The following is a 26542-nucleotide window of genomic DNA, read 5'->3' as shown; positions in this document are numbered from 1 at the left end:
AGGAGATCCCCAAATCCCTCTAATAAATCCATGGCAGGAGATCCCCAGTCCACTCTAATAAATCTATGACAATAGAATCCCCAAGCTCCTCTAATAAACCCATGGCAGGTGATCCCCAAGACCCTCCAATGAATCCACAAGAGGAGATCCCGAAATGCTTTAATAAACCATGGCAGGACGTCCCAAAACCCCTGTAATAAATTTATGAGAGGAGATCCCAAATGACTGTAATAAATCCACGCCACAAAACAACTGTTTGTTTGAAAGAAGGAGCTGCTCTTCATAGAATCCCAGGATGATTTGGGCTGGAAGGGACCCTAAAGCTCATCCTGTTCCACCCCATGCCATAGGCAGGGACACTTTCCACTATCCCAGATCGCTCCAAGCCCTCATCCAGCGTGTCCTGGAGCACTTCCAGGGCTGGAGGTCCCACAGCTTCCCAGGACGCCCCCTGCCCTCACGCAGGGGAAACTACAACTCCCAGCATGCCCCGCGCGCTTCCCGCCCTCCCCGCGGGCCGCCGGTCCCGGCGTGCTTTGCGCGGCGCCACACAACAAATATGGCGGCGGCCGCGGGGCCGTGGCCGTAGGGCCGGGCCGGGCCCGGTGAGTGAGGGGCTCGGAGGGGCTGGGGATCGCCGGCCCGGGGGAGACTGCCGGGCTTGGGGGGCTCCTGGCATAGGTTTGTTAGAGGGGCTTGGGAGTCTCCTGTCATGGGTTTGTTAAGAGAGGTTTGGAGGTCTCTGCCTGGATTTATTAGCGGGTTCTGGGGTCTCTTGGCATGTATTTCTTAGAGGGGTTTGGAGATCTCCTGCCATGGGTTTATTAGAGGGGTTTTGGGTCTCCTGCCATGGGTTTATTAGGGGGGTTTTGGGTCTCCTGTCATGGGTTTATTAGGGGGGTTTTGGGTCTCCTGTCATGGGTTTATTAGAGGGGTTTTGGGATCGTTTGTCATTGATAACTTAGAGGGGTCTGGGGATCTCCTGCCATGGATTTATTAGAGGATTTTTGGGTCTCCTGTCATGGATTTATTAGAGGATTTTTGGGTCTCCTGCCATGGATTTATTTATTAGAGGATTTTTGGGTCTCCTGTCATGGGTTTATTAGAGGGGGTCGGGATCTCTTGCCATGGATTTACTAGAGGGGTTTGGGAATCTTCTGGCTTTACTAGACCACTTTGGGACCTCTTCCATGGGTTTATTAGAGGGGTTTGGAGATTTCTGCCTGCATTTATTGGATGGGTTTTGGGGTCTCCTGTCATGGATTTACTACAGGATTTTGTATCTCTTGCCGTGGATTTGCTGCGGGATTTGGGATGTCTTGCCATGTGTTTAGTAGAGGGTTTTGTTTTCTCCTGCCATGGCTTTGTTAGAGGGGGGGGTTGGGATCTCTGGCTGTGGGTTTATTGGAAAGATTTGGGGATCTCCTGCCGTGGATTTATTCCAGCCTTGGCAGGCTGAGGCCCTGTGCTCTGAGATGTCCCTGCTCTGTGAAAGCACTGGGCCATCCAGAATTCCTTGCAGGCGACATTCCTGTGTGGTTTTTAAGGGAAGCAGCGCTCGGAGGATCCAGAAATAAGGAGCGAGGGAGGATTTGGCACTCGAGTGCCTCTCTGGAGCGGTGGGTGGGTGGTGTCTCCTGGATATATGGCCCTTTTTTGGGATAAACAATCCACTCAGGAGCTGCTGGGCATTCAGGGAGGAGAATAATCTGAATGCTGAAGTGCAACAGGCCTGACTGGAACCAGGAATGAAGGCTGGGAGACAGCTTGGAATGAGTGCCAAGGCCAGGAATGACATCCAGCAGCTTGGGAGGAGGGGCCTGTACAGAGTTTTTAAGGCAGTCGAGGGGTAAGAGCTGCATTCAGAGGAGGAAAAGCCAATGCAAAGTGATTTATTTCCTATTTATGTTCACTGGGAAAGCGAAACTTTAAAGTCTTTCTGCTTTAATGTCTCAGGTGAAGAAGTTCCAGGGATTTGGAGGAGGTGGATAAGGATAATCCAAGGAAGGGGCCAGTTCATGTGTAGGAATAAATAAGAACTTTGTGCAAAATGGAACTGTGGTGGGTTTGGTTCTGGTTTGTTCAGACCTGTGGTAACAGAAATGCTTTTGGATCAACCTTTTTTTGTTACATTAATTTGCACTTCTACATGGAGCTGGCACTAATTTTTAAAATAACCAGGAAAAGAGGGGGGAAAAAAAATAAACAATTTCTTCAGTCAGGGCTCCCAGGTTCACCTTGGAGGATTTGAGGTGGGCAGGTTCAGCTGCATTTTTTTGGTGGTAAATGCTTGTTTTATCTTTTTAAAGGACTCTTCTGCCTTCACGATGTTTGGGGACTTATTTGAAGAGGATTTTTCCTTTATTTCGAGCAATCATTGTGGGAAAGGGAAGAAATCAAAGCCCAGAGAGTCTGAGCCTCCAGCTCCCAGGGATTCCACCAACCTCAGTGGCATCAAAAACCAGGGTGGGACCTGCTACCTCAATTCCCTTCTGCAGACTCTGCTTTTCACACCTGAATTTCGAGGTGAGGGGCTCAAAACCTTCTTAAGATAACGCTGGGGTTGATATTTTAGTGAGAGTCGCATTTCTGGTGATTTGTTAAAGAAACATAATGAACTCAGGTAATTTTGGGGTACATTTCACTTCAAATAAATTATTGCAGAAGAACATCGTAATGCCTCACGTTGAAATACATTTAATTTTTAAAGAGGGAGTGTTTTCTTTTTAAATAATGTTTTTTTTTTTTTCCAATTGCAGAGGCTCTGTTCTCCCTGGGACCTGAAGAACTCGGGACTCTGGATGACAGCAGGAAACCGGAGGCAAAGGTGTTGGGAATTTCCTTGTCTGCCACTGTCCGATGTTGATGTGGAGGAATATGGTTCCAATTGGTGTGAAAGTTATGAAAATGGGTGAAAACCTGAATTTGATACTGAGAGGCAGTTTGGGCTGGCTGATACTGGATTTTCACACAGTTCTGAGCTTTCATTGCCATGAGGTTTTGCTTCAGCAATCAGATATTGAATCTGTTGCTGCTGAGATGTTCTCCCTCCTGTCTCGTTCCACCCCACCACCAAGCCCTTCAGGAGAGCTGGAGAGGGACTTGGGACAGGGGCTGGAGGGACAGGACACAGGGAATGGCTTTAAGCTGAAAGAGGGTAGTTTTAGATGGGAGATTGGGAAGGAATTGTTCCCTGTGAGGGAGGGCAGGCCCTGGCACAGGGTGCCCAGAGCAGCTGGGGCTGTCCCTGGATCCCTGGCAGTGTCCCAGGCCAGGCTGGACATTGGGGCTTGGAGCAGCCTGGGACAGTGGAAGGTGTCCCTGCCCGTGGCAGGGGTGGGATGGGATGAGCTTTATGGTCCCTCCCAACCCAAACCATTCCAAGATTCTGCTTGGCTGTGTAAGGTGTGGCATTGCAGGTTTTTGGGAGCAAAGTCTGACTTGGTGTGAATTGAGTAGCCTGAGGTCTGCAAGTGATAGACAGGGGTAGTTTATCACCAACTTTGTAGTAAATTGCTTCTGGTTTTGTTGAAATGCCTGGTTGGAAGGCTGTGTCTGACGTGCTGGCTGTGTCCTCTCCTTGCTGTTTCCAGGTTCGGATAATCCCGCTGCAGCTGCAGCGCTTGTTTGCTCAGCTCCTGCTCCTGGACCAGCAGGCTGCATCCACCACAGACCTCACCGAGAGCTTCGGCTGGAGCAGCCATGAGGTGCCAATCTCTGTCCCAACACGCTTCTCCCTAAATGGAGATGGGTTTTGAAAGTCTGGCGTTTAGGAAATACCTTAAAATCCCTCAAGCTGTGGAGGTGACTTGGATTGGGTCAGCTCTTGCTGTATCCTGTTGGATCTCCACATGGAGTCCGTGGCAGTTGTTCATAGGAAGGAGCAGAAGATGATTGTTCTCTTAGATACAATCCCAGTTGCTTTTCCTTCGTTTTTGCAGGAGTGTTTTTCCAACAGGCTTCTTGTCCTTAGATACTTAGATTCTTACCCAAGTTGAACTGTGTTAGTCAGAGATTAATCTAAATCTAGGGAATGGCTTCAAATGGAGAGCAAGTCAGTTTAAATGGAATTTTTTGAAGGAATTCCTCCCTGTGAGGGTGGGCAGGCCCTGGCACAGGGTGCCCAAAGCAGCTGTGGCTGCCCCTGGATCCCTGGCAGTGTCCAAGGCCAGGTTGGACATTGGGGCTTGGAGCAGCCTGGGACAGTGGAAGGTGTCCCTGCCCATGGCAGGGGATGGAAGCAAAATGAACTTTAAGGTCCCTTCCAACCTAACCACTCTGGAATTCTGTGGTTGTACCCAAGTGAAAGTGTCTTAGGTGGGTTGTAGCATAACCAGATTAAAAATAACAATAATAAAGGCAGTAGTTGATTACTCAAGGAGGAAATGTATGAGTAGTCAGTGAGACTCTGTGACACTCCGTATATGTTGGTTTTAAGCCCTAAGCCAAGCGCAGCCCTGTTTGATTCCTTCCTGTTGGGTTTTCCTTCTGCAGGAGATGAGGCAGCACGATGTGCAGGAGCTGAACAGGATCCTGTTCAGTGCTCTGGAGACTTCCCTCGTGGGGACGTCGGGCCACGACCTCATCAACCGCCTGTACCATGGCATTGTTGTCAACCAGATTGTCTGTAAGGAGTGCAAGAACGTCAGTGAGAGACAGGTAGAGCCAGGGATCTTCCATGGTGGCTTCTCTTCAGTCTGTTGACTTCAGATGTTCTTGTTTTTAAAGTCCAGAAATAATGTCATCTTTGTTGGATCCCGGTAGTGAGTGTTGGACTTTAAGTTTTGTCTGCATTTTCTAAACCATCTCCATCTGGGGTAAAAACCCAAATGCTTTGCATCTTCTGAGTTCACAAGCAGTGCCTTTGGTGGTTGTAGTTAGCAGAGAGCTGAGGTAACAACAGCAAAACATATCTTTGCTCTTTAATGCTCTTTGTAGTTAAAAAACCCCCAGTTTTTAAAATCAGTTTCTCTTCTGTGAATGTATGAGGGGTTTTCCCCCATCAGCTGTGATGAATAGGATGAGTATCTTTCTAATCACCACAAACTTACAGCCCTCAGAACCTCATTTCTTGTTGTTCTTTCTGCACAGGAAGATTTCTTAGACCTCACCGTGGCAGTGAAAGGTGTGGCTGGCTTGGAGGAGGCCCTGTGGAACATGTACGTGGAAGAAGAATACTTTGAGAATGACAACTTGTATCGATGTGGAGCCTGCGATAAACTTGTTGAAGCTTCAAAGGTAACACCTTGGGGTGTGATGATGCAGGGTTAGATGGGATATTAGGAAAAAATTCCTCCCTGGGAGGGTGGGCAGGCCCTGGCACAGGGTGCCCAGAGCAGCTGGGGCTGCCCCTGGATCCCTGGCAGTGTCCAAAGCTGGGTTGGAGCAACCTGGGATAGTGGAAGGTGTCCCTGCCCATGGCAGGAGGTGGAATGGGATGGGCTTTAAGGTCCCTTCCACCCCAAACCATGTTGGGATTCTGTGAAACCTCAGCAGAGATGTCAGGAAAGGCTCCTGTGGCTTATTTTCCAGCTATTGTTGCAGGTTTTTATGTCTGCTGCACCCTGGCTCTGGGCATTGTGGAGGATTGGCTAAAAGATAAGTTAGAGCATAAAATAAAAACAAACAGATGCGTGCAATGAGAGAAAAATCATGGGAACTGACTTCTGGAGAACCCAAATGAGAGAGAAAAAACAATGAGCAGCTGTTGCTCTGTTTTTGGGGAGGGAGGCAGACTCAGGCTGTTGGTGCACTCTGCCCTCGTCCCAGCAGCAGAGCTCCTTGGCCTCCTGCAGGAGGAGTGAAGGCCAAACCCTGCAGCCCTCTGGGTGTGGAGGGAGTAGTCCAAAGGGAAGCCAAGGACAGGCCAGGGTAAGTTGTGTATCAGAAGTGCTCATCCATGCAGGAGGAGAGTGGGAACTCTGAATTTTGGTAGGAAATCACGTAGCTGGGGGTTGCCAGGCTGTGGGTGCAGATGGAATCTCTGGTTCAGGAGGTTTCTTTAAACGCTGTGTGTGTTCCTGGGGCCTCCCTGTTAAGGCTCTGCTGGTGGAGGAGAGGGTGGAGACATTGGAAAGGCTCAGAAACGTGGCCGTGGAATCCACACCTGCAGTCAGAGGTGCTACAGCATGGCTGGTTTTACTTCTCCCAGGGGTTCTCTCTGTGCTCACACATCAAGTGGTTGGATCTGGATTGATACCCTTCCTCACTGAAATGGATTATCCTGGCTCTCCTGCCTCGAAGGTGCTCCCCTGTACCAATGAGGGAGACTTCAGTTCCTGGTTGTTCTGTGACTGCCTGTGTAGAAATGTGGGCTATGGAAATGTCATAACTGACTAGAATGTCACCAATGTCCTTTATTTGCTGTGGCAGGACCAAGTATGGGGCTGGTGATCACCAATCAAGGAGGATGTGGGGCTTAGCAGGGGGAAAGATCTGGATTGCTTTTAGGTTGTGTGGTTGGAAGAGAAATTGAAAATTAATGAAGACATTTTAAAGATGAGGGCACTGATCTTGTCTGCCTGGTGATTACAAAGCTTTTTGGAAAAGGATTTGTCCACAGCAGCGTGGAAGCACAGTTCTGTTCTAACCCTGTGCTTCAAATGTCTTTTAAATCCCTTCCCAGTCTGCTAAGCTACGCAAGCTGCCTCCCTTCCTCACCATTTCCTTGCTGAGGTTCAACTTTGACTTTGAGAAGTGTGAGAGGTACAAGGAAACGAGCTGCTACACATTCCCCATCCAGATCAACCTGAGGCCTTTCTGTGAGCAGGTGGGTACCGTTTACATTGGTTAAAAGTTGCTGTATGCTCAGCAGAGAGCCCACATCTCAAGGAGAGGTTGTCTTTTTATTTTGCATTTTGTCAGGGCAAGGTGTTTGTGGAACTTCGTGGTGTCCTCCTCCACTTTTGAGCTGAGTGGGAAGTACCTTATAGCTACAGGGGGGGAGGGTATAATAAAAACCCAGAAGTTATCAAACCTTTCCTTGACAGGAAGATTATTATCTGGAAATGGAAATTGAAATGTATTTTTGTGTTGTTATTCTCTGATAACATCCTGTATAAATTGAGCTGTATGTGCTTTATGTGCCTGTGGTTATTCCATTTTTCTCAGGAATCTCTGTTTGCATTCCTAAATATGATTCTGGTTATAAACTGAGCTGTGCCATTGCTTGATGACAAATTTTGGCCCATAAACAACATAATAGAGGCACTGTTATGGAACAGACATTTTTCTTCTTGAAGTGTTGCAATGCAAGCTTGGAAATTTCTCAGTGTTTGCATTTGAGGAAGCTTTTTTTTCCCCCCCTCAGTTTTTGTGTTTCTAAGTGTTGCTTCTTTTTGCTCTTCTCTTTTAAGCAAAACAAGCCTGGTTGTGAACAAACATTGAAATTGAAAATATTTTGGATTTCCAGTGTTGTTCAGCATCCTGCTTGTTTAATAACACAGGCTGCCCAGAGCAGCTGTGGCTGCCTCATCCCTGAAAGTGTCCAAGGCCAGCTTGGACGGGGCTTGGAGCACCCTGGTCCAGTGGAAGTTGTCCTTGCCCAGGGCAGGGAACCAGATGCGTTTTAAGGTCCCTTCCAACCCAAACCATTCCTTGATTTTATGATTTGTCAGCCTGTGCCTTGCTCCATGGCTTGTGTCAGTCCTTCCTTGCGTCCCCAGCCCTGAGAAGCCTCATCAATCTCTGCACATGCAAAACACACACTGAGAAATGTCTGAAGTGATGCTGAAGGTGTAAAGCTGTCCTTGAGTGAGAGACTGACCTCTGCTATTGTGACAATTATTGTTTTTCTTTTTAAAGACTGAAATGGATGATTCAGAGTACATGTATGAGCTCTTCTCTGTTATTATACACAAAGGTGGCTGCTATGGAGGACACTATCATGTTTATATCAGAGATGTGGATCAGTTAGGAAACTGGCAACTCCAAGTAAGTCCTGAAGGATTTTCTTCCTTGCTTTAGAGGTCGTATTTTGCAGAAAAATGTTAAGAGCTAGTGGATGAATGTGCATCCAAACTTAACTAATATTTTAATGAGGCTTTGTGTGTCCTGCCTCATGGAGAAGGGGCAGTTTATCAGAATGTCCTTCACACTCCTCAGTTGTGCATGATGATGTCAGCACGGAATAATCCAACCCTCTAATTGTGTGTGAAACAACCATATTTGTGAGTGTCTTTCTTCCCCAGGAAGAAGAGGATGGGCTGATTGAAGATAAGGCTTTAAGAGACACTGAGAACGGCAAAGAAACAGAAAATCCATTGGCAGTCTTAAAAGGGATTTTATCAGAGGTATGGTATGTAAGGAGTTCATTGCTTTGGCTGTGGAACTAGGGAACCTTCGAGGGGTTGCTGTTGGTGAGAGTGGGCAGGTTTAAGTGTCCAGAGCTCTTCTGAACCTGCTGTGAAGCATTTAAAACTTGACTTTAATAGTGGCTCTTCATGGAGAAAAAGCTCCTTTTGGAATATTTCTAAAGTTGCTCGCCAAAGCTGTTGCAAAAGGAATCCCAGAATATCCTGAGCAGGAAGGGACCCACAAGGATCACTGATCCAACCCCAGGCCCTGCACAGACACCCCAACAATCCCACCCTGTGCATCCCTGAGAATGTTGTCCCGGAATTCCTGGAGCTCTGGCAGCCTCGGGGCCATGCCCATTCCCTGGGGAGCCTGGGCAGTGCCCAGCACCCTTTGGGAGAAGAGCCTTTCCCTGATATCCAACCTAACCCTGCCCTGACACAGCTCCAGATGATGCTACAGCAGCTTATTAAAAACCAGGAATGATTAAAGCACTTTAAAACTGGCTTCTTTGTGTTGATCCCTTGACTTCTGTAGCCTTTGCTACCTCAGTTTTTCATTTCTCTGTAGGAAGAAGCTAAACAAATCCCCGTGGATCAGTTAGGGCAGAAATTACTGGAGAAGAAAGGGGTGTCCTGGAATAAGAAATACAGAAAACAATACGGAGCATTACGAAAGGTAATCACAGGTTTGTTGGTTTTGGTTTTAGGTAACTTTTATAATCATTTCTATTCCTGTTGAATAGTCAGTGGGATGACAATTGAGAATACGGGTCCTTGGATTAGCATGTGCAGGGAGAGGTTTGTAAGGTGAACTAGCAGGCTGGGAAACACAAGATTCCCAAGGAATTGTCTGCCTGAGAGTTTGTGTATTTTTTTTTCCAACTCCATGATTTGCCTATAAAAAATTAATCTGAGCTACAGAAATGAGGATTTGAAAATGTATCCCACTTTTTGGTTGGTTAGAGTATGTCCATGAAGTTAATACTCCAGTAAATCCTTGTTTTCCAACTGTATTTTATGATGTTTTAAGAAAAATACTTCGGCATTTGTGTTGTAGGTAGGTGGAAAACTGATGTTTGCCTGTTTTTTGAAGGAAGCTACCTGCAGTTTCCACAACAACTATTTAAATGTAGGTGTGAAGTGTGGATGTGAGGCTTCTGCAGAGATAAACTGAGAAAATACACGAGGAAGCACCATAAAATGAGGGTTGAAGTAATAATGGGGTGTGTGTTTCACTTTGAGGAGAATCAGGTGAAGCAGCCTAATGCAGGCTGCTGCATTTAAAACTTGGCATCTTCTTCATCCTGTCCTTTATTTCCTTTCAGTATTTGCAGAATCATCCTCAGATATTCCAGCTGAGCCCTGATGGAAATAGGGTAGGCCTGAAGGAAACCCACAAGCTCCTGTTCAAGCTGGATTCTCGTGGACGAGATCTCCAGAGCCCTCCCCAGAAGAATGATGTCCAGTGGAACTGTGAGAAAACCCCCCCAAGGCCAAGGGCCACTTCTGCTGGGTGCCACTGGTTTGACCTGAATGATTCCAAAGTCCAGCCCATCAAGGAGAAGGATCTTGAGAAACAATTCCAGGGTAAAGAGAGTGCCTACATGCTGTTCTACAGAAAAGCTCAGCTGAAAAGGCCTCCTGAAGGTACACAAAGCTCATCTGGACATTCTGGGGGGGGCTCTTGGGCTTTTTTGTCCTTTCCAAGCTTTTTTCCACCAGTTTTCCTTGTAATGATCATTTGAAAAAAGATTTAAATGAAGATACAAGGAGGTGGTGACCTGTTAATTGGCTTCAGTTGACTAATTTATTTTAGTATGCTCCAAAAATAACAGCAGAGCATCAGCTGAAACAAATACAAGTTGCTGGTAATGGCATTTATGTGTTAATTTCCCTTAAAGAAAGATTGATTGGAAGGAGTAAAAGCATTTGTTTGTTCTTTATATCACCTTGCAGTTGAGTTTTCTCTATTATGAACATAATTTCTCTGGGTTTCCAGTGATTATTGTACTGTAATGTCTCATCTTGATCACTTTTCTTGTTTGCCAAACCACATTTTGAGCCTGTATTTTTTTTGTTGCAGCACGAGGAAATCCAAGGTACCAAATTCCTGAGCACCTGCTGAATGAAATGAGTGCTGCTAATACAGAGCTGCAAAAAAAGAGGTATTTTGGTGTCACTGTACCCATCTGAAGCAGCTTTTATCTGCAGGACTCCCAAGGGATTCAAAAGGAAAGAAACTTGAGCAGAGTCATAGGGGGTTAATTGAAGAACAGAATTTCTATATCCACCTTCTGCTGGTTTCCCTGTTAGCAAGCATCCCACAGAATTTCAAGGGAAACATACTTACAGTTTCAAATTGTACCATTTTCTGGTGCAAATCACTGCAGTTCTGGGGAGAGAGTGGAATGCATTATCTTACTTGTGTTTATAGAGGGAGTTCTCCACTGGGAGAAGGGGGAAGGACTTGGTTTACTGTGAATGAACAGATAAATTTTGTTCTTTGCCAGAAAAGTGGAGGGAAGAGCTTGTGGTATTCAGGTTGGACAAAACTGTCCCTTGTGCTGAGGGACACAAGTGCTGATAACTCCTGAATCACAGTTAAGATACCAAACTACAGACACAAGAGTGACAGGTTTTATGGAGTGTTTCACACGAGACTGTAGCTGTCCCATCCCTGGCAGTGTCCCAGGCCAGGCTGCACAGGGCTTGGAGCAACCTGGGATAGTGGAAGGTGTCCCTGCCCATGGCAGGGGGGAACTGGATGAGCTTTCAAGCCCTTCCAACCCAAACCATCTGGGGATTCTGTCTGAGTGAATTCCACTGATTTGTTTTTTTAAATGTTTGCTGCTACACTGAGCTGGTAGAACCAGGTATGGTATAAAGGAGGGGAGGGAATGTGACAGGGAATTTAGCCCTGGGGGGATCAGCTCCAGGACAGCTACACAGAGACATCTGTTTGGTGTTAAGTTCACCAGTTTGTTGTGTTGTTCTCCCAAAGAGCTGAATGTGACTCAGCAAGCAATGGCGTTGATCTACATCTCCACCTGAGCTCCTGCTATAAATTCCACAACGGGGCTTTGCATCCTTCACTTTCTTGGAAAGAGAGCGTGGTGGATTTGACTATTGACAGGAGGAGAACACTGGGAGACCTTCGACAGGCAGTGTTCCAGGTACCTGCACTACATAAACTCAGGCTTCATTTTAATTGAGCCATTGCAACATTTACAAGTGTGTTTATGCTGCAGTCTTTGTGTCAAGGAGGTATTTTCAACAGTAAATGGGGTTTAGGAGGCTAAATATTTAATATGGGCTTACCCAGGAGGAAAGAGTGGTGTGGGATCTGGTCTTGAAGCCATGAAATTGCTGGAATTTTGACTACGGAGACTTCAAAATTCACACGAGCTAATGAATTAATTTGGGCAGCATGTGCATGGCCATGGATTGACACTTTGCAGAACTCCAGGCTTACTCTTGATATTTCATTTTGTGGCAGATTTGTCTTCATCTTTTCAAGGAGTCACCAATTTAAGTTGTCACCAAGTGAGCTTGGGAGGCAGGCTGTGACAGCTTTCAGCAGATTGTCATTTGGAATGCTGAATTACTGCTCACTGTTATTTTATATAATCTTTCTGGTTACTTTTCCCAACTAGATGTTGGAATCTTGGGAAGGGGACATGGTTCTCAGTATGGCCAAGCCTTTACCAGCAGGATTACATCTGTACCAGGTGCTTGATGGTAAGAGCACTGCATGCAAGGCTTCCATGCTATTGCTGTATTTTAATTCCTGCAGACATCAAAGATCTCATCTGTAAACCATCTTGGAGATGTGTAGTACTGAACACTCTTCTAGATCAGACTCATGTTGAGTTATTTAAATTATTGATTTCACTCTTATTAGTGGAAATGAATGATTTTGAGACTTTGCTGTGAAGTCGTTGGTGTGAAATGCAGTAAGACTGCAGATCTTAAGCAAGTTAAGCACATTTGCTGACAAGAACGTTTCAGTCTGTAATTTGCCCTTGATTGGCTTGTGGATGTTTGCTTTCATAGGATTGGAAGAGAGGATAGAAGAGAGGAGCCAGGGTGACATCAAAGGAAAATGTAGGTTAGACTTTAGTGAAGTAAGAATTTTGTAAAGGGAAATGCTTGCATAGAGAGTTCATTAATTTATTAAGGGTACATCAGATTTTTAAATAATCATTTTTGTCTCCAGCTTTGCTTTGTTAGGCAATTCTAAGTGTCAGTCTTTAAAAACCTATTCAGTAACTTTAAAATTTTATGTTCTCTGTGGTCAGCTTCAGAAAATGAGTGTTGAACCAGAACATAACCCAACTCTCCATGAAGCTGACATCAAAATATAGAGACACTCAGAGCTGCTCCAGACATTCCTCCCCATGCTTGTGCAGTTCTTTAAGTGTAGTGACTTTTGAAAACTTGCTGACCCTGTCTGTGTGTTTTGTGGGGAGCAAGAACTTGAGGATTTGCTCCTGTTCTTTAGGAGATGAGCTGACCCTGGATGGCATTGGGCTGGCTGATGGAGCAGACATCTTCGTGTGGAATGGCAAAGAGGTAAAGGAACCAAACAACTCCTTCCTTGTCAGCTCTGAAGAGAAAGGACTGTGCGTGCTCTTGAAATCCTGTGCTCCTCTTGGAGTTTCCCATCTTCCATTTAATATTAAGGCTTTTGCTTACCCTGGAAGTGGTTATGAAACAGCATTTTATTCTGTCTCTGTAATGGAATAAAATGCTACATTTAAACATTTTTTACTGTAAAAATATCCCTTTTGTTTCAGCTTTCTCAAAAACAAAAAGACCCCAAACCAAACAAAATCAGCCAAACATGTAGTAACAGTTGTTTTTGTCTTTGTTTGGTTTTTGATACAGTTTTTTCTATTCCAGCTTTGGTGTCATTAAATTTCCTTCAGCAAGGAACTCTATTTATTGCTTAGGTTGAATATCAGAAAGACCAAGTTTTAAAATGTAAAGTCACCATGTTCAGTCACATTTGGGTAATTCTTTAATGTCCTGAGGAGCTAAATTCTTGTGGTTTTGATTTTGCCAAGTGTCCACTGGTTTTCCAGCTGCTGTCACCATGGAGTGGTTTGGGAAGGGACTTAAGGATCTCATTTCACCCCCTTCCATGGGCAGGGACCCCTTCCACTATCCCAGGTTGCTCCAAGCCCTGGCCAAGCCTGGCCTTGGACACTTCCAGGGATCCAGGGGCAGCCCCAGCTTCTCTGGATAACTTTGTGCTTTCTCTTCCCAGCTCCTGTGGGTTACTCTGGTTGGTTGTTCAGTAAGGCTTTGGTCAGAGGTGGTTTGTTTGTGAGGGGAGAGCGTCCATTTCTTGCCCCAGTTTTCTCGCTGCCCAGTCTCCCCTGTATTTTATGGGCCAGCCCCACACAAAGCTGGCATTCCTTCCTTCCTTCTTTCCTTCCCTCCCTCAGGTTGGAGGCACAAAGGTGCTGACGGGCCCTGACCACGAGCCCGTGGTGGTCAATGTCCTTCGCTTGGCCGAGCACAACGAGGGCGGGAAGGGGCAGCACTTCAGCGAGGCCCAGCACGTGTTCTCCTGCAGCACCAGCCTGGGCCAGCTGCACTCAGCCTTGGCTCCAGCCGGAGGCATCATCCTCAAGAATGGCTCGGGAGCAGAGGGAGAAGCCAAGAACTGGGAAGTTTTCCGTGAGGAAGACATGAAGGAAACAGTCCGAAGTGTTGGCCTCAGGGATGGGTGCTCAGTGCTGATCTTAGACAGCCATGACCAGAGGTAACCTTTTCTGATTGTAATTAAACAAAAAAAGCAATTTTGACAAAACCTTTTAGTTCAAATCATGCTAACAGGATAGATCCTTGTAACTAATTATCCCTTGGAGCTTACAAATACGAGTATTTTCATCTTAAGATTTGGAGACCAGGTATTTATCAGCTAGTAGATTTTTCTTGCCCTCAAAGTGCAGCAACAGTCACATTCTTTGATATACACTTGTAAAGGGGAAAAACACCGTGACAACTCACATTCAGTGAATCCAAAGCTGCCAGGGGCGAATTTGTGGTCTCATGACACTCTGTGCTCCCTGAGGCCTCTGCTCTGTGTGATGCCATCAACTTTAACACCATCCACTTAGGTGGGAGCTGTGCTGGTGAGTGGTGCAGCCCTGCCAGTGTGCAGTTTCCCTGTCTCTGACTGTCCTTGCACCGCTGATTCCCACAGCTTTGTCAACGTGGCAAGTGGGAATTTGACTGCCTTCACCTATGACATCAGCTGGCTCCAAGTGAAAAACTTCTGTGGGGTGGAAGAGGAGGAGAAACTCGTTAAAATCACTGCCACTATTGAAACAGTAAGGACTCTGCTTTCCTGGACAGCTTGGCCCAGGGACTAAGTTTTTCCCTGCTGAAAATAGTGCTGAGCTCAGAGCTACAGTCCCTGGGCTGTGTGCAGGTAGCTTGAACCAGTGTAGTGTTCTAGTGTCAAACACTAAAACACGGAATGATCTTTGGACCACCCTGTGAGTGGAAGTTTGAGGTGGTGTCGCTAACCAAAGCTAAAAGAGGAGGGAAGGATGATTTGGTGCTCTTTGTGCACTGGCACTTGGACAGGCAGGGGTGTTGGTGGCATTCCTGGCTGGAGGTGTTAATGTCCCTTTTAATGTCCCTGTCTGTAGGTGATGTCAGATATCAAAATGAAAGCGATCCGGGAGCTTCAGCTGGAGGAGGAGCTGGGTAAGTGTTCAGCTGCTTTGTCACTCTGGTAATGCTACAATGTACTGGCTTTTTAGTGGGTTTAGTGGTAGAGTTTTCCTTTTCAGCGAAAGAATAAACGCTGAGACTGTTGATGGAGGCTCCAGGGGATGTCACAGTGGCCTCTGAGATAAACCTGCTGTAATTAATCTGAAAGGTGTTACCTGTTGAAATTCTGAGCCAAATTTTTTCCTATTTGAATTTCTTAATACTTCTGTCTTTCCTGCCCTTTTTGCTGCAGCAAACGAGAGCTGTCTTAGACCTGTTAATGGCAATGGGAAACTTCTGTCTCCAGGTAAATTGATTTGTCTCATCACTGTTCTGTAAGAAATTCACTGGGGAGATTTTAAGCCTCTGTTTGTCCTTTCCTGGGAGAGAAGTACCCACACTTAACTCTGCTGATTTCTAGTCTTAACTGAACCAGTTGTGTGGGGGGTTTTTCCAGTTTTAAGGTTAACTAACAGTGCCAATACAAAGGTAGAGATTAAACTTAAATGTTGAGTTTGGTTTTATTCCTTACATCCCTAATCCACCTGTGCTCCTGATGGGCAGAGCTCACTGGGAAAGGACCCCCAGCTTTGTTCCTTATAAATTAAGGCCTCTCCAGAGGAGAGCACCCAGGATAGTTTGGGAGCTGGAATGTGTGAAAGAGGAGGGAAGCTGGGTTCTTCCAGCTTCCTGAAGAGGAAAAGGCTTGGAGGGAGGAGGGGTGATTGCAGTCTTGAACTCCTTAGCATGGAATCATAGAGAAGGCAGGGACAGATCCTTCCCAGAGGAAGGGATCAGACATGAGTTCCAGCGAGGGAAATTCCAGCTGGTCTTGTGGTGGGGAAGGGGATTCACGGTGGGAATGGTGAAACCATGGACAGGGAGCCCTGGAGAGATGTCCATGCCTTTGCTCCCCTCATGGGACACTCACTGATCTGCTCTCAGAGTTGTGCAAGTGAAGCTCTCCAAAGGCCACCGAAGGGTTTCAGCTTGTTCTAAAGATGATAAAATGGATGTTTTTATAAGCAGCAGCTGCTGACGTTCTCCCTGGTTTTGTCCTCCCCGAAGTGCCTGAGGATTACACAGTCAAGGAGGCAGAGCTGAAGATGGGAAGCTTGCTCGGGCTGTGCCGTGGGAAAGCTCCAGCTTCCACTCAGGTACAGCAGTGTGGGATGGGAGGAGCCTGGTGCAGGGGCTTTCCTAAAGAGAATAAGGGGAAAAAGGGGGATATTGCTCTTGGAATGTGCAAGTTGTAAATACCCCAGAATCCCAGAATGGTTTGGGTGGAAAGGGACCTTAAAGCTCATTCATCCCACCCCTGCCACGGGCAGGGACGCCTTCCACTATCCCAGGCTGCTCTAAGCCCCGTCCAGCCTGGCCTTGATGTGCAGGAGAAGGAGTAGTTGTGCATTTCTAGAGACCAGGGGTGGCTAATGAGGATCTGCTGATGGCCATAACTCAACTCTCTTGGCTTTTTGTGCCATTTTAATGCTGCTTAATGACATTCTTGCCACAGGAATTGTTTTTGCACTGTACTTCTACACTCCCATATTTATTCTGACAGTTTGCATTTGGATTTTCAGCTCTTCCTGTACTTCATGGTTGGGAGTGACCAAAACTGCAGCCCTGAGATGGAGATAGTTGTGGAGGAGACTGCCTCTGTCAGAGAGGTAAGGCTGGCTGCTCCCAAGCACCTGGACAACATTCCTTACACCCTTTGCCTTGCACAGAACTGGAGGCAGAGGAGTTGGGAAGAGCCATGCACGGAGTGAAGGAAGCTCTGGCTGCAGCCAGCCCGGCAGTGTTGGCCAATAATAGCTGGAAAATGTTGAATTTGCAGCTTTGGTTTTTTTTTTAAAAGGTGCATCTGCAAACTCTGGGGCAGAATTTGTTCAGGTAAAGGAACAAACTTGACAGCACAGGTTTAATTTTTTACCAGTTTGGGAAAGCTGCCTCAGCTGATGTGGTGAATTTCTTGCCTGAAAACCATCTCTTCCATGAAGGGTTTAATATATGGCCCAAATACATCTTGTCTATCTCATTGTATTGTTTTAAGAATTGACCATCGCTCTTTATGTCAGAAAATTCTAACATAGATTTGCTAAAAGATTTATTTCCCAGCCTCAGCGCTGACACAACTCTCCTCCATGTTTATTTTTTCAGTGTCTCAATTTAATGCTGGAGAAATCTGGATTATCAGGTTGGTTGTGTTGTTATTTACATATTTTTAAAAGGAAATTTTATCATTTTTAGGACAGCTCTTCCTACCTCTAGACCTTTGTAAGTTTTTCAATGGTCTGTGTGTTGTTGTAATGTGAGGAGGGGAAAGAATTCTAAACATGAGATCTTTATAATACAGTTTTTATTTTAAAGAGCTTGTTGTAAATTTGAATGATAATTTGACACATGGGAATTGCTTCTTTTTCCTCTGAAACCAGGCAAAAGAATTAGGTAGGTGAGGAAGACAAAACGATGCAAATAAAAGATTATTTTCATATAGCAAAAGATCTGGGGAAAGAGGTGAAAGTGATAATTCATTTAGTCAGAGCTGTGTTTAAAAAGCAGATTAAAAAAAAAAAAGGAAAAGGACCCTTAACACTTCATAAGAGTTCTGTAATATTTTCCCAAACTGGCATTAGTGACTAATTAATTTTCTGTGTGTGTCTTTTTGGGTTTTGGTAGGTGACAACTGGCATTTGAGAAGGCTTGACTGGTGCTACGAAGCAGGGGAAGCATTAAGTCAGGAAGTAAGAGGATCCTGTTTCAGTCCATAGGTTCTTTGCTCCATGTCCCGTGGAGACTTTCCCTGAGGAGAAAGGCAGGTGTGGACTGACACGGGCCCTGTGCTTTGTCTTCCTGCAGAATGCCACCCTGAAGGAACTCAACGTTTGCAGAGGAGACACTTTGGTTGTAACTGAAGGAAAGCTTCCAGAAAAGGTAAAAGGAGAGCGGGCAGTGGCTGGATACTTGGAATCCCAGATCAGTTTGGTTGGGAGAGACCTCAAAGCCCATCCTGTGCCACCCCTGCCATGGGCAGGGGCACCTCCCACTGTCCCAGGCTGCTCCAAGCCCCAGTGTCCAGCCTGGCCTGGGACAGCTTCTCCCTTGCAGAATTGTAGCATCGTTATTTTTGCACCACCACCGTGCTCCCCACTAAATCCCATCCCCAGGTGCCACATCCACACATTCTTTGGACACTTCCAGGGATGGTGACTCCTCCACTTCCCTGGGCATTTCTAAAAGAGGCAGCCTGTTCCCAAAGCTTAGGTTTAAACAAATCTTTCCTCTCTTCCTGTGCTGAAGGTGCAACTTCTCCTTGTCTGCGCAGAACACTTGAGCCACCTGGTATTTTCTGTTGCAGGGTTTCCTGAAGATCCCCATCTGGTGGCTGAAGCCTTCAAGCCATAAGAAGCATGGAGAGAATGCACAGGACCAGGTGAATGGGGTGACCTGGAAGATGGATGCTTTGCAGGTGTCTGCTGCAGCAGGTGAGCTTGGCCAGGCTTTGAAAGGAATCATCTGTGGTTGCTCTTGGAGTCAAACCCACATTTTAATCCAAAGCCTTCAAATCCTTCTGAAACCTAGGAGGAGCTGCATGAGTTGCATCAAGGTTATGGTGAAAGGAGCCAGATGCAGTTTTGGACATAAATGCTGGATAATCCTGATGTAGGGATGTTCCTCAGCTGGATTTGCTCAAAACCCCACTAAATTTGGTAGCAGGGGTTTTTTATTTTTCAGTCTCTGTACTGAAGGCAGTGGCAGCACTGGAAAGCATCTCCTTCATGAGCACAGAGGTGATTGGCTTCAAGTGCCAGACTGCCGAGAGCACATTTAATTCCCTTCAGGCTATGCTGCTTTTTGGGAAGCTGTAAAAGGAGGGATGGGCAAAGCCTGCATAGAATAAAAGACCTTAAATGCAGTGTTTTAACTGTTTGCTCTCCTAAAGGTCAAATGCAAATCAAAAACCAGGCAGGGCAGGAAAATCAAGTGAGGGTTGAGAAGGGAGAAGAAAATGAAGTGGAAATAACAGAATTGGAAAATGGAGAACAAATTGATTTTTCATTTTGTATTAAAAGTAATATTCCTCTGGTGCTGAGTTGTGCTGCAGGGCAGGACCCCTCTCCTTGCAGAAGTTTTCTTTGCATTTTTCTCCTTCTGTCTCAAAGCTTTTCTGAGTTTCACTTTCTCCCCTGATGATTTCAGTAGTGGAGCTAAGAGCAGTTTAACTTTGCTTGCAGCAGTTTTAACTGGTAACTAACAGGATTTATCAACGGGAATAACTGCTCCTAGCTCTGAAATTTGCAGTATAGGATCTGTATAGGAACTGTTTGGAAACTGTCAGGGTGTGTTTCACCTGCTGTATATGCCCACGGCAGGAGGTTGGAATGAGGTGACCTTTAAGGTCCTTTACGACCCAAACCAGTGTGGGATTCCTTGATATTGTGGTTTTTTAAGTGGATTCCAAAAAGTTGGAGGTCAGGCCCCTTCCCTAAGTGAAATGTGAGCATGAAGTGACTGTTACCTCTCAGGACTATACAAATCGTGTTGATTCTTCTGTTATTTGTTTCTTCCTCCTCCCTCTCCCCCCCTTCAAAGCTCCACCAGAACCCACCCACACAGGCCTGGATCTTTGTTATGCTGGCAGGATAGAGATAGCAGGAGAAGCCTCTCTGGAAGATCTGAAGATGCAGGTTAGATGCTCTCCTGTGTTGGACTGTGCAGCAGAGCTGTGATCACTTGAGCTCTATTAACAGCTATTCTTTATTTCCTTTTCCCTTGTCTCCAGTCTGTTGTGCCATGGCACTTATGCCATGACCACTGGTAAGTACCAAGAGCAGCTGGAGCATGTAGCTCAGACACTTCCTTAGTGTCCCTGCAGTCCCCATCCTCCCTGTCCTGTGGCCTGGCCTGCGGGAGCCTCGTTGCACTCAGCTGAAACTCTGCCTTGCAGCCTTTCTCTTTCTTTCACAGTGTCAAAGCTCTCCATGGGAAGCACACACATAACAAGCACCTCCTCAAAAGCCACTTTGCCATTTCCACATTGTTCCTGTATCAGTTTTCTGCATCTTTTTTTTTTTTTTTTTAATTTTTATTTCTGTATGTGGAACCTGATGAATAAAGAATTGCTTTGGGGTGCACAGGTTTGTCAGCCAGGAAGGTCTGGCTCAAGTTTCTTTGGCCAGAAACAAAAATATCTTTGTATGGTTTTAATACACTGAAAACCAAACCAAAACAAACAAACAAACAAAAAAACCCAGTAAAACACCCCAAATGAAAGAACTAAACCCCAAAACCACCCCAAACACACAAAAATACATAACCCAGTCCTGTCAAAGGGCTCTGTGTGGTTTAACCAGTTGATTATTTTACTCGAACTGCATGGGGAAGGATCTCTCACCTGGTTCTGCTCCATACCAGCACTCATTTTTTGGGTGGGACTTCAGTTTTGGGCACTCTGCCAGGCTACTGCTGTGGAAAACTGTTTGCAGCTTGAGCAAGGAGAACTGGCTGAGCATGGGAAGTGTTGTGTCCTTGGGAAGGGCTTAGAGGAGCTCAGCACTTGGCCAGAGACTGGGGCAACGATTCCAACAGCCTCATTCCCTCCCAGTTGTTCAAATTTTGGTTAAAAAAAAGAAATTTGGTCCTTTGGAAATGGAAGTTGTGTTGAGAATTGTTGAGAGGGAGGGAAATCCAACTCCCTCGGAGGTTGAAAAGTGAGTATTTTGGTCATAGCCACAAGCAACAGCTGGTGTGGAATAAATCTCAATACCTTGCCCTCTTTTTTGAGAGTTAGTCCAGTGGTTTTCTGTTTTCCCAAGGAGACTTGGCTGCTAAAATCATTGACAAAGTATTTCTGGTTTTCAGGCTCTGACCTTGCCCTGCTGCCAGGAGCAGGTTGTGCCCCTGCCCTCATTCCTCAGAGCTTGGACAGTGGACAGCAGACGCCCCGGGAAGCTCCTCCGGGACAACAAGCAGAGACTCAGGTGGGATTCCTGGGGAATGTGCAGCAGGCTGGATGTGGGATCTATTGTGGGGAGACTCATCAGCTCAGGTTGGGTTGGAAGGGACCTCAAAGCCCATCCCATTCCACCCCTGCCATGGGCAGGGACACCTCCCACTGTCCCAGGCTGCTCCAAGCCCCAGTGCACAACCTGGCCTTGGACATGCCAGGGATCCAGGGGCAGCCCCAGCTGCTCTGGGCACCCTGTGCCAGGGCCTGCCCACCCTCCCAGGGCACAATTCCTGCCCAATATCCCATCTAAAACTACCCTCTTTCAGCTTAAAGCCATTCCCTGTGTCCTGTCCCTCCATCCCTTGTCCCCAGTCCCTCTGCAGCTCTCCTGGAGCCCCTTTAGGCCCTGCAAGGGGCTCTGAGCTCTCCCTGGAGCCTTCCCTTCTCCAGGTGAGCATCCCCAGCTCTCCCAGCCTGGCTCCAGAGCCACATAGACAATCTCTGTTCTGTTGGCAGTGACTACAGGCTGGGTGCCAGAGTGGAAATCTGCATAGAACCCTTGCAAGAAGAAGAGAATTTGGGGTAAGAGCTCAAGATCCTTGTTTCTCTTATTTCTTACAGCTCTGTGTTTGAGGGGAACCTTGACTGAGCAGCTTTGAACTTCAGGGCTCTCAGGATGTGGGAAAACCTTGGAAGTTGTTTATTGTTTTCCACAAACAAAGTGAGGGGAGGGCAGGAGGGAGTGAAAGCTGGGAATTCTGAAAGCATGGCTCAAAAAATGTCTGTTCTCTCATCCTGCTGCCAGCCCCCACGAGCTGCTGCTGCGAGTCCAGATGGGAATACCAGGAGAGAGGGACTACTCCGACTCCCGGGATTTGGTGTGGGATATCTCCAAGGAATGCACGACCTGGGCTCTGAGGCAAAGAGTGGCTTCTCACTATTGTCTCCCTGTAGATAAAATTGAAATAGCCAAATACTTCCCTGAGAGATTTGAGTGGCTGCCAATATCTAGCTGGGTAAGATCTGGAATGACAGAACCCAACAGTTGTTGGAGAGGAGCACATGTTGGTTTGGGCTGCAGTTCCTTAGGGATTGTATTGAAGGAGAATTCCAAACTCTTCTGCTTTGGTTTTATTCAGACACAGCAAATCTCCAAGAGGAAAAGGAGGAAAAAGCAGGAGAGTTTGCAGTCAGCACCTTATCACCTCAAGGATGGAGACATCATTGGGGTGAAGGTAAATTACCTTGGATTTAATTGTTCACGAGGATTAGGTTCAGACACTGTCCCCCTTGCAGTATCTTCATTTCTTCCTGGTTTTCTCTCATGCTGCTGCGTTTCTGAGGGTACTGGGATGTGGCTTTGGACATTGCATTGTGTTGACAGGACGTTTCTTGCTGCTGTTGCTGCTTTTTGTTTTTCTCCTGGATCTTTTTTCTTGCCCTCATTTTGTTGACTTTTGTTGTTGTTGTTTTTTCTTTGAAGTTCTGAGTAAAACCCAAGGAAATGCCCTTTAAAAATCCCATTATAGATACAAACCTGTTACATATGATGGATTACTGAACTATGACAGTTCTGGTTTATGGTGTAAAAAGGAATCACCCAGCACTGAGCTCTGAGCTAGCAGTAAGGCTTAGTTAGAAGGAAAGAATATTCTGGCTGGGTTTTAGAGCAGTAGGAGAAAAATGTGATGTCCTGTCCTGCTGCTTAGGGAAAAAATCCATCCCTGGAAGTGTCCAAGGCCAGGCTGGACGGGGCTTGGAGAAAGCTGGGATAGTGGAAGGGTTCCCTGCCCATGGCAGGGGTGGCACTGGATCATCTTTAATATCCCTTCCAACTCAAACCATTGCAATTCTAATTAACTTGAAATTAATTGGTGCAAAACTAGTCAAAAGAAACAATCTGAAAATTTATTGTGTCCGTTGAGGAACAGCTAGGAAATAGTTTGACCTTCTGACTTTGATCTCTCAAATCCTTTTTCACAACAGAACCTTCTCCTTGATGACACCAAGGACTTCAGCACCGTGAGGGACGACATTGGGAAAGAGAAACAAAGACAGCTGGCACTGGAGAAGAAGAAAAGGTAGTGAGTGTTTAGTTCATTTTCTTTAGTGACACTGAACCGTGCCACAAATCAAGTCCCTCCGGATGGGAGAGAATTTTCTAAAAGTCCTTGCAAGGAGTTTCAAAGAAGAAACGGAGACTTTTCCTTTAGTTTCAGTGCTTCCAGATAGTTGTTTATTAAGTCTTATCAGACGAACAGAGCCACCAGCGTGACCCAGGTACAGCACAGAGCACAGAAAAGCAGGAGTGAAGCCTCTCTATCAAGATTTACACGCCCTTTTAAAGATATTTTAACCAATAGTTAGTAAAAACGTGCATTATTTTCACTTTCCTACCAATTGTTCAGTAACACGGGCAGGAACTGCGGAGTTCTCTATCCAATCAATCCAAACTACTTTTACTGCAGAACGTGGAGTAGTAGAAGAAGGAGAAGAAGGTTTAGAGAACAGCAACAATCCTCCATTTTGATATTTTTTACTCTTACCTATTTACTACAAAGAGAAGCCCAAAACCTCTAAATTTTTCACCCTGTGACAATCTTACATCGTAGTCTATCACCTGATTCACACCACTGTATTTTCTAGTTCTTGTCTGACTGTTGGCAATTTTTTCCAAGGTTTGAAGCTAAAACAGTGTTGTTCAGGGGGGTAAGAACCCTTAAAAACAGGCAGAGAAATATTCTCGGCACTCTGGGTTCCTACACTTTAGAAACATGCAAAGTGTTTGCTGCTTTTCAGAGCAGCTGTGGCTGCCCCTGGATCCCTGGCAGTGCCCAAGGCCAGGCTGGACATTGGGGCTTGGAGCAGCCTGGGACAGTGGAAGGTGTCCCTGCCCATGGTGGGGAGTGGAATGGGATGGTCCTTAAGGTCCCTTCCCACCCAAACCATTCCATGGCTCAGACTAATGGGATAATTTTTGAGGCCAGCGGTGGCTGGGTGCTGTCAGAGCACACAACTTCAGTAATCCTGAAGGGAGCACTTGGATAATTCAAACTCCTGGCTCTCAGTGTTCTTACACTGAGTCTTGTGGCTTTTTCTCCTGGAGCACACCATGGAGATGAAAATGAGCTCCTTGGCACAGGTTGTTTTACAGCTCCCTGGAACTCAGGCTCACCCTGCTGAGGCTCAGCACTAAACATTAACCCCATCATTTCTGTTTTCCAGCCGCCAGGAGCGGGTCCAGGATCCCTTTTTCCCCGAGGAGAGGCTCCCCACGAAGCCCCGGAAACCAGAAGTGGCTCTTTCCATCAACGTGGGTGTGTTCAGATAGCACCAGGAGCTGCTGTGCCCACACCACCCTGTACTAACCTGGCCTGCAGGACCTCAGCTCCAGCAGCAAGAGGGGCTTTCCCAAAGTGTCTTCAAGAATCCCTGAGGAAAAACTGGGTGTAGGATTTGGGATAACTCTGATTTTCTTCTGCTCTCTCTTGGGGAAGTGCTTTAAGGTCCCTTTCTCAGTGTGGTACTTACTCTCAGGCTGAGTAAATGCACTTTATGTTGGAGGAAAAGGATTAATACATTGTATAACCCCTCGGTGACTCCTTTGTCATCACCCTAAATGCTTTGTTGGGTCAGGTCTGACCCCTTGCACCACCACTACTGAGATTTAATGCAGTCATAGTCATCTCTTTTTAGAGTTTTCTCCCAGCTCTGATCACTGAAGTTACTGCTGATACCAGAAATTGCTTTTCTCTCTTCACCTCCAAACCTAAGTCTGTTGGAGCTGGTGAGACCTGAGAATGAGGGAAATGTGGAAATCTCTGAACAAAGTGAAGGAAATTGGCTCAAAAAAGAGCAAATCCAGGATCTGTCAAGATGTAGAACCTGGAGACCTTTTGTGATACGGAACAACATTTTTGAATCTTACATTTTTGAAGTTTCCAGGGCTTGTTTTGTTGCCCATAAACTTCATTTTGCAGTTTCTAGGGCGTTTTTGTTGGCCCTAAACTTCATTAACAGACAAAAACGGTTGGAAAAATGGACAGATCTGATGTTTGATCTTCAGTGGGTTTTACTGTACTCGGGAAGAAGGCCTGTATTTATTGTCAGTGCTCCTCTTCAGACGAATTTCCCTCATTTCTCCTCTTTCCAGCTGTTTTGATACTCTGTTACATTGGAGAACAGGTTTCTCTTGGTGTCCTGAGCTGATCTCCAGCCCCTGTGGGAGCAGGGGGTGTGAGCAGCTCAAAGGTTCTGAAGTATTAACTCCTAAGTGAGCCTGATTATCCTTAATTAAATCTGTCATAATGAGAGGACAAAACACAAGCTGCTTTTGGGGGCTGCAGGAAATATTTGACCTTTTTGGTGTAGATTTTGTAGTAGGAGCTGCCACTTCAGCAGATTCCTCAGATTTTGGCAAAGGTGAGATTTTTCGTGTACCTTTTATAGGTTAACAATATTCTGGTGTTTCAGACAACAGAAAGATCAAAACTGACACTCAGCCATCAGCAAGAAGGTGAAAAGCACTACGAAACACACGATTATTATTTATTTCTGTGCATATCTTTAATATTCAGCAGGTGCTCCTGTGCTTTTTGGAGCTGATTCTCTGCTGACGGGGCTGTTCAATGTCCTCACTCGCTTGAATCCTGAAAAATCCCAGTTTCATGGACACATTTTCTGCCCCGTGGGAGGGCAGCTGATGTTTTCCCTTCTCCATTTGTGTCGCCTGGGTTTACAGCAGGGATCAGAGGTGCTGGTTCCAAAGGTTTGTGTCACTGGATGGTTCCAACCCAGTGGATTTATTTGCTGTCACTTCAGTTCCTCTGGTTCTTGCTGGAGAGCCGGACTGAGCTCAGCCTTCCCTCTGGTTTCTCCCTGAGAACAACAAGTTTGGAGAAACTGAAATGCAAATTCCAAGTGGGAATTTTGTGCCTTTGTTCAAGTGTAATGTAGCAGCACCTGCACTGAACCAATCTTGGATTATTTCTAATGTTGGCTCAAAATGCATTTTTTTTTTTTTTCCTTAAAACTCGTGTGGGCCATTCCACAGTGAAAGACTTCATGGAAAACGGGGCTGGGGGGAGGAAACACCTTTGGAAAATGGAGTTGTTGTGACTCCATGGGTTCTGATGGTTATTTGCAAAGCGTGGAAAAGCTTTCATCTTTATTTTTCAAGTGTTCTTCACAAAATAAAATGTCATTTCTATCTGCCTAGTTGGTTTGTCTGTGGATGTCTCACTGGTTGGGCATGGCACAAACTGGTTTCTGACATCATTATTAATTAGCTTTAATTTTCCAGTGTTCCTGAACCAACATTCCCATCTCTGGGTGAGGTTTCCCCATCCCTTGTGGCTCTTGTCTTTTCCTGAGGCTCCTGGCTCAGGGCTCTGAGTGCAGGAGCAGCTTTGCTTTGTCTCACGTTTCCAGTCACTGTGGAGAAAGCACTGGAGCCACTGAGGATGGCTGGGAAGATTCCCCCATCGGGAAGAATCAAATTAAATTAATCAAATTAAAGCCACTCTGGAGCCTCAGACTCATAAAAAGTCTTGGGAATTTTTTT

General features: G+C 46.0%; 1 protein-coding gene across 3 annotated transcripts; it reads left to right on the top strand.

The window, feature by feature from the left end:
• Positions 1-506: 506 nt before the first annotated feature.
• On the top strand, positions 507-26196 carry USP40 (ubiquitin specific peptidase 40). 3 transcript variants are annotated; one of them, XM_042035373.1, is made up of 32 exons: positions 507-605; positions 2310-2526; positions 2760-2827; positions 3594-3707; positions 4495-4659; positions 5092-5238; positions 6626-6769; positions 7804-7932; positions 8190-8291; positions 8866-8973; positions 9623-9944; positions 10381-10462; positions 11299-11470; positions 11951-12035; positions 12799-12869; positions 13748-14067; positions 14512-14638; positions 14963-15020; positions 15280-15333; positions 16095-16183; positions 16610-16696; positions 17190-17226; positions 17709-17773; positions 17889-17963; positions 18388-18514; positions 19623-19717; positions 20892-21010; positions 21496-21561; positions 21785-21995; positions 22119-22214; positions 22966-23060; positions 24205-26196. In XM_042035373.1, exons 2-32 carry the CDS (start codon positions 2328-2330, stop codon positions 24308-24310), a joined length of 3735 nt encoding a protein of 1244 aa, XP_041891307.1. In that variant the 5' UTR covers positions 507-605; positions 2310-2327; the 3' UTR covers positions 24311-26196. The 3 variants fall into 3 exon arrangements, with proteins under 3 accessions (XP_041891307.1, XP_041891306.1, XP_041891308.1); XM_042035372.1 differs by having other exon boundaries at positions 16056-16183; XM_042035374.1 differs by lacking the exons at positions 21496-21561; positions 21785-21995; positions 22119-22214; positions 22966-23060; positions 24205-26196 and adding an exon at positions 19813-19847 and having other exon boundaries at positions 16056-16183; positions 20892-20984.
• Positions 26197-26542: the final 346 nt, after the last annotated feature.

Source organism: Corvus kubaryi, unplaced genomic scaffold (assembly GCF_017639235.1).
Source record: "Corvus kubaryi isolate FWS band 111438036 unplaced genomic scaffold, C.kubaryi_AGA036_p1.0 37383, whole genome shotgun sequence".
Lineage (NCBI taxonomy): Eukaryota > Metazoa > Chordata > Aves > Passeriformes > Corvidae > Corvus > Corvus kubaryi.
The sequence above is the reverse complement of the archived record's forward strand: the minus strand, read 5'-3'. Positions and strand labels throughout refer to the sequence as shown.

Coding starts and splice junctions, on each gene's coding strand:
- USP40 (XM_042035372.1), top strand. CDS start 2,328: ATGTTTGGGGACTTATTTGAAGAGGATTTTTCCTTTATTTCGAGCAAT. Junction 3,708..4,494: donor TCGGCTGGAGCAGCCATGAG/GTGCCAATCTCT, acceptor TTCCTTCTGCAG/GAGATGAGGCAGCACGATGT. Junction 14,639..14,962: donor TCACTGCCACTATTGAAACA/GTAAGGACTCTG, acceptor CCCTGTCTGTAG/GTGATGTCAGATATCAAAAT.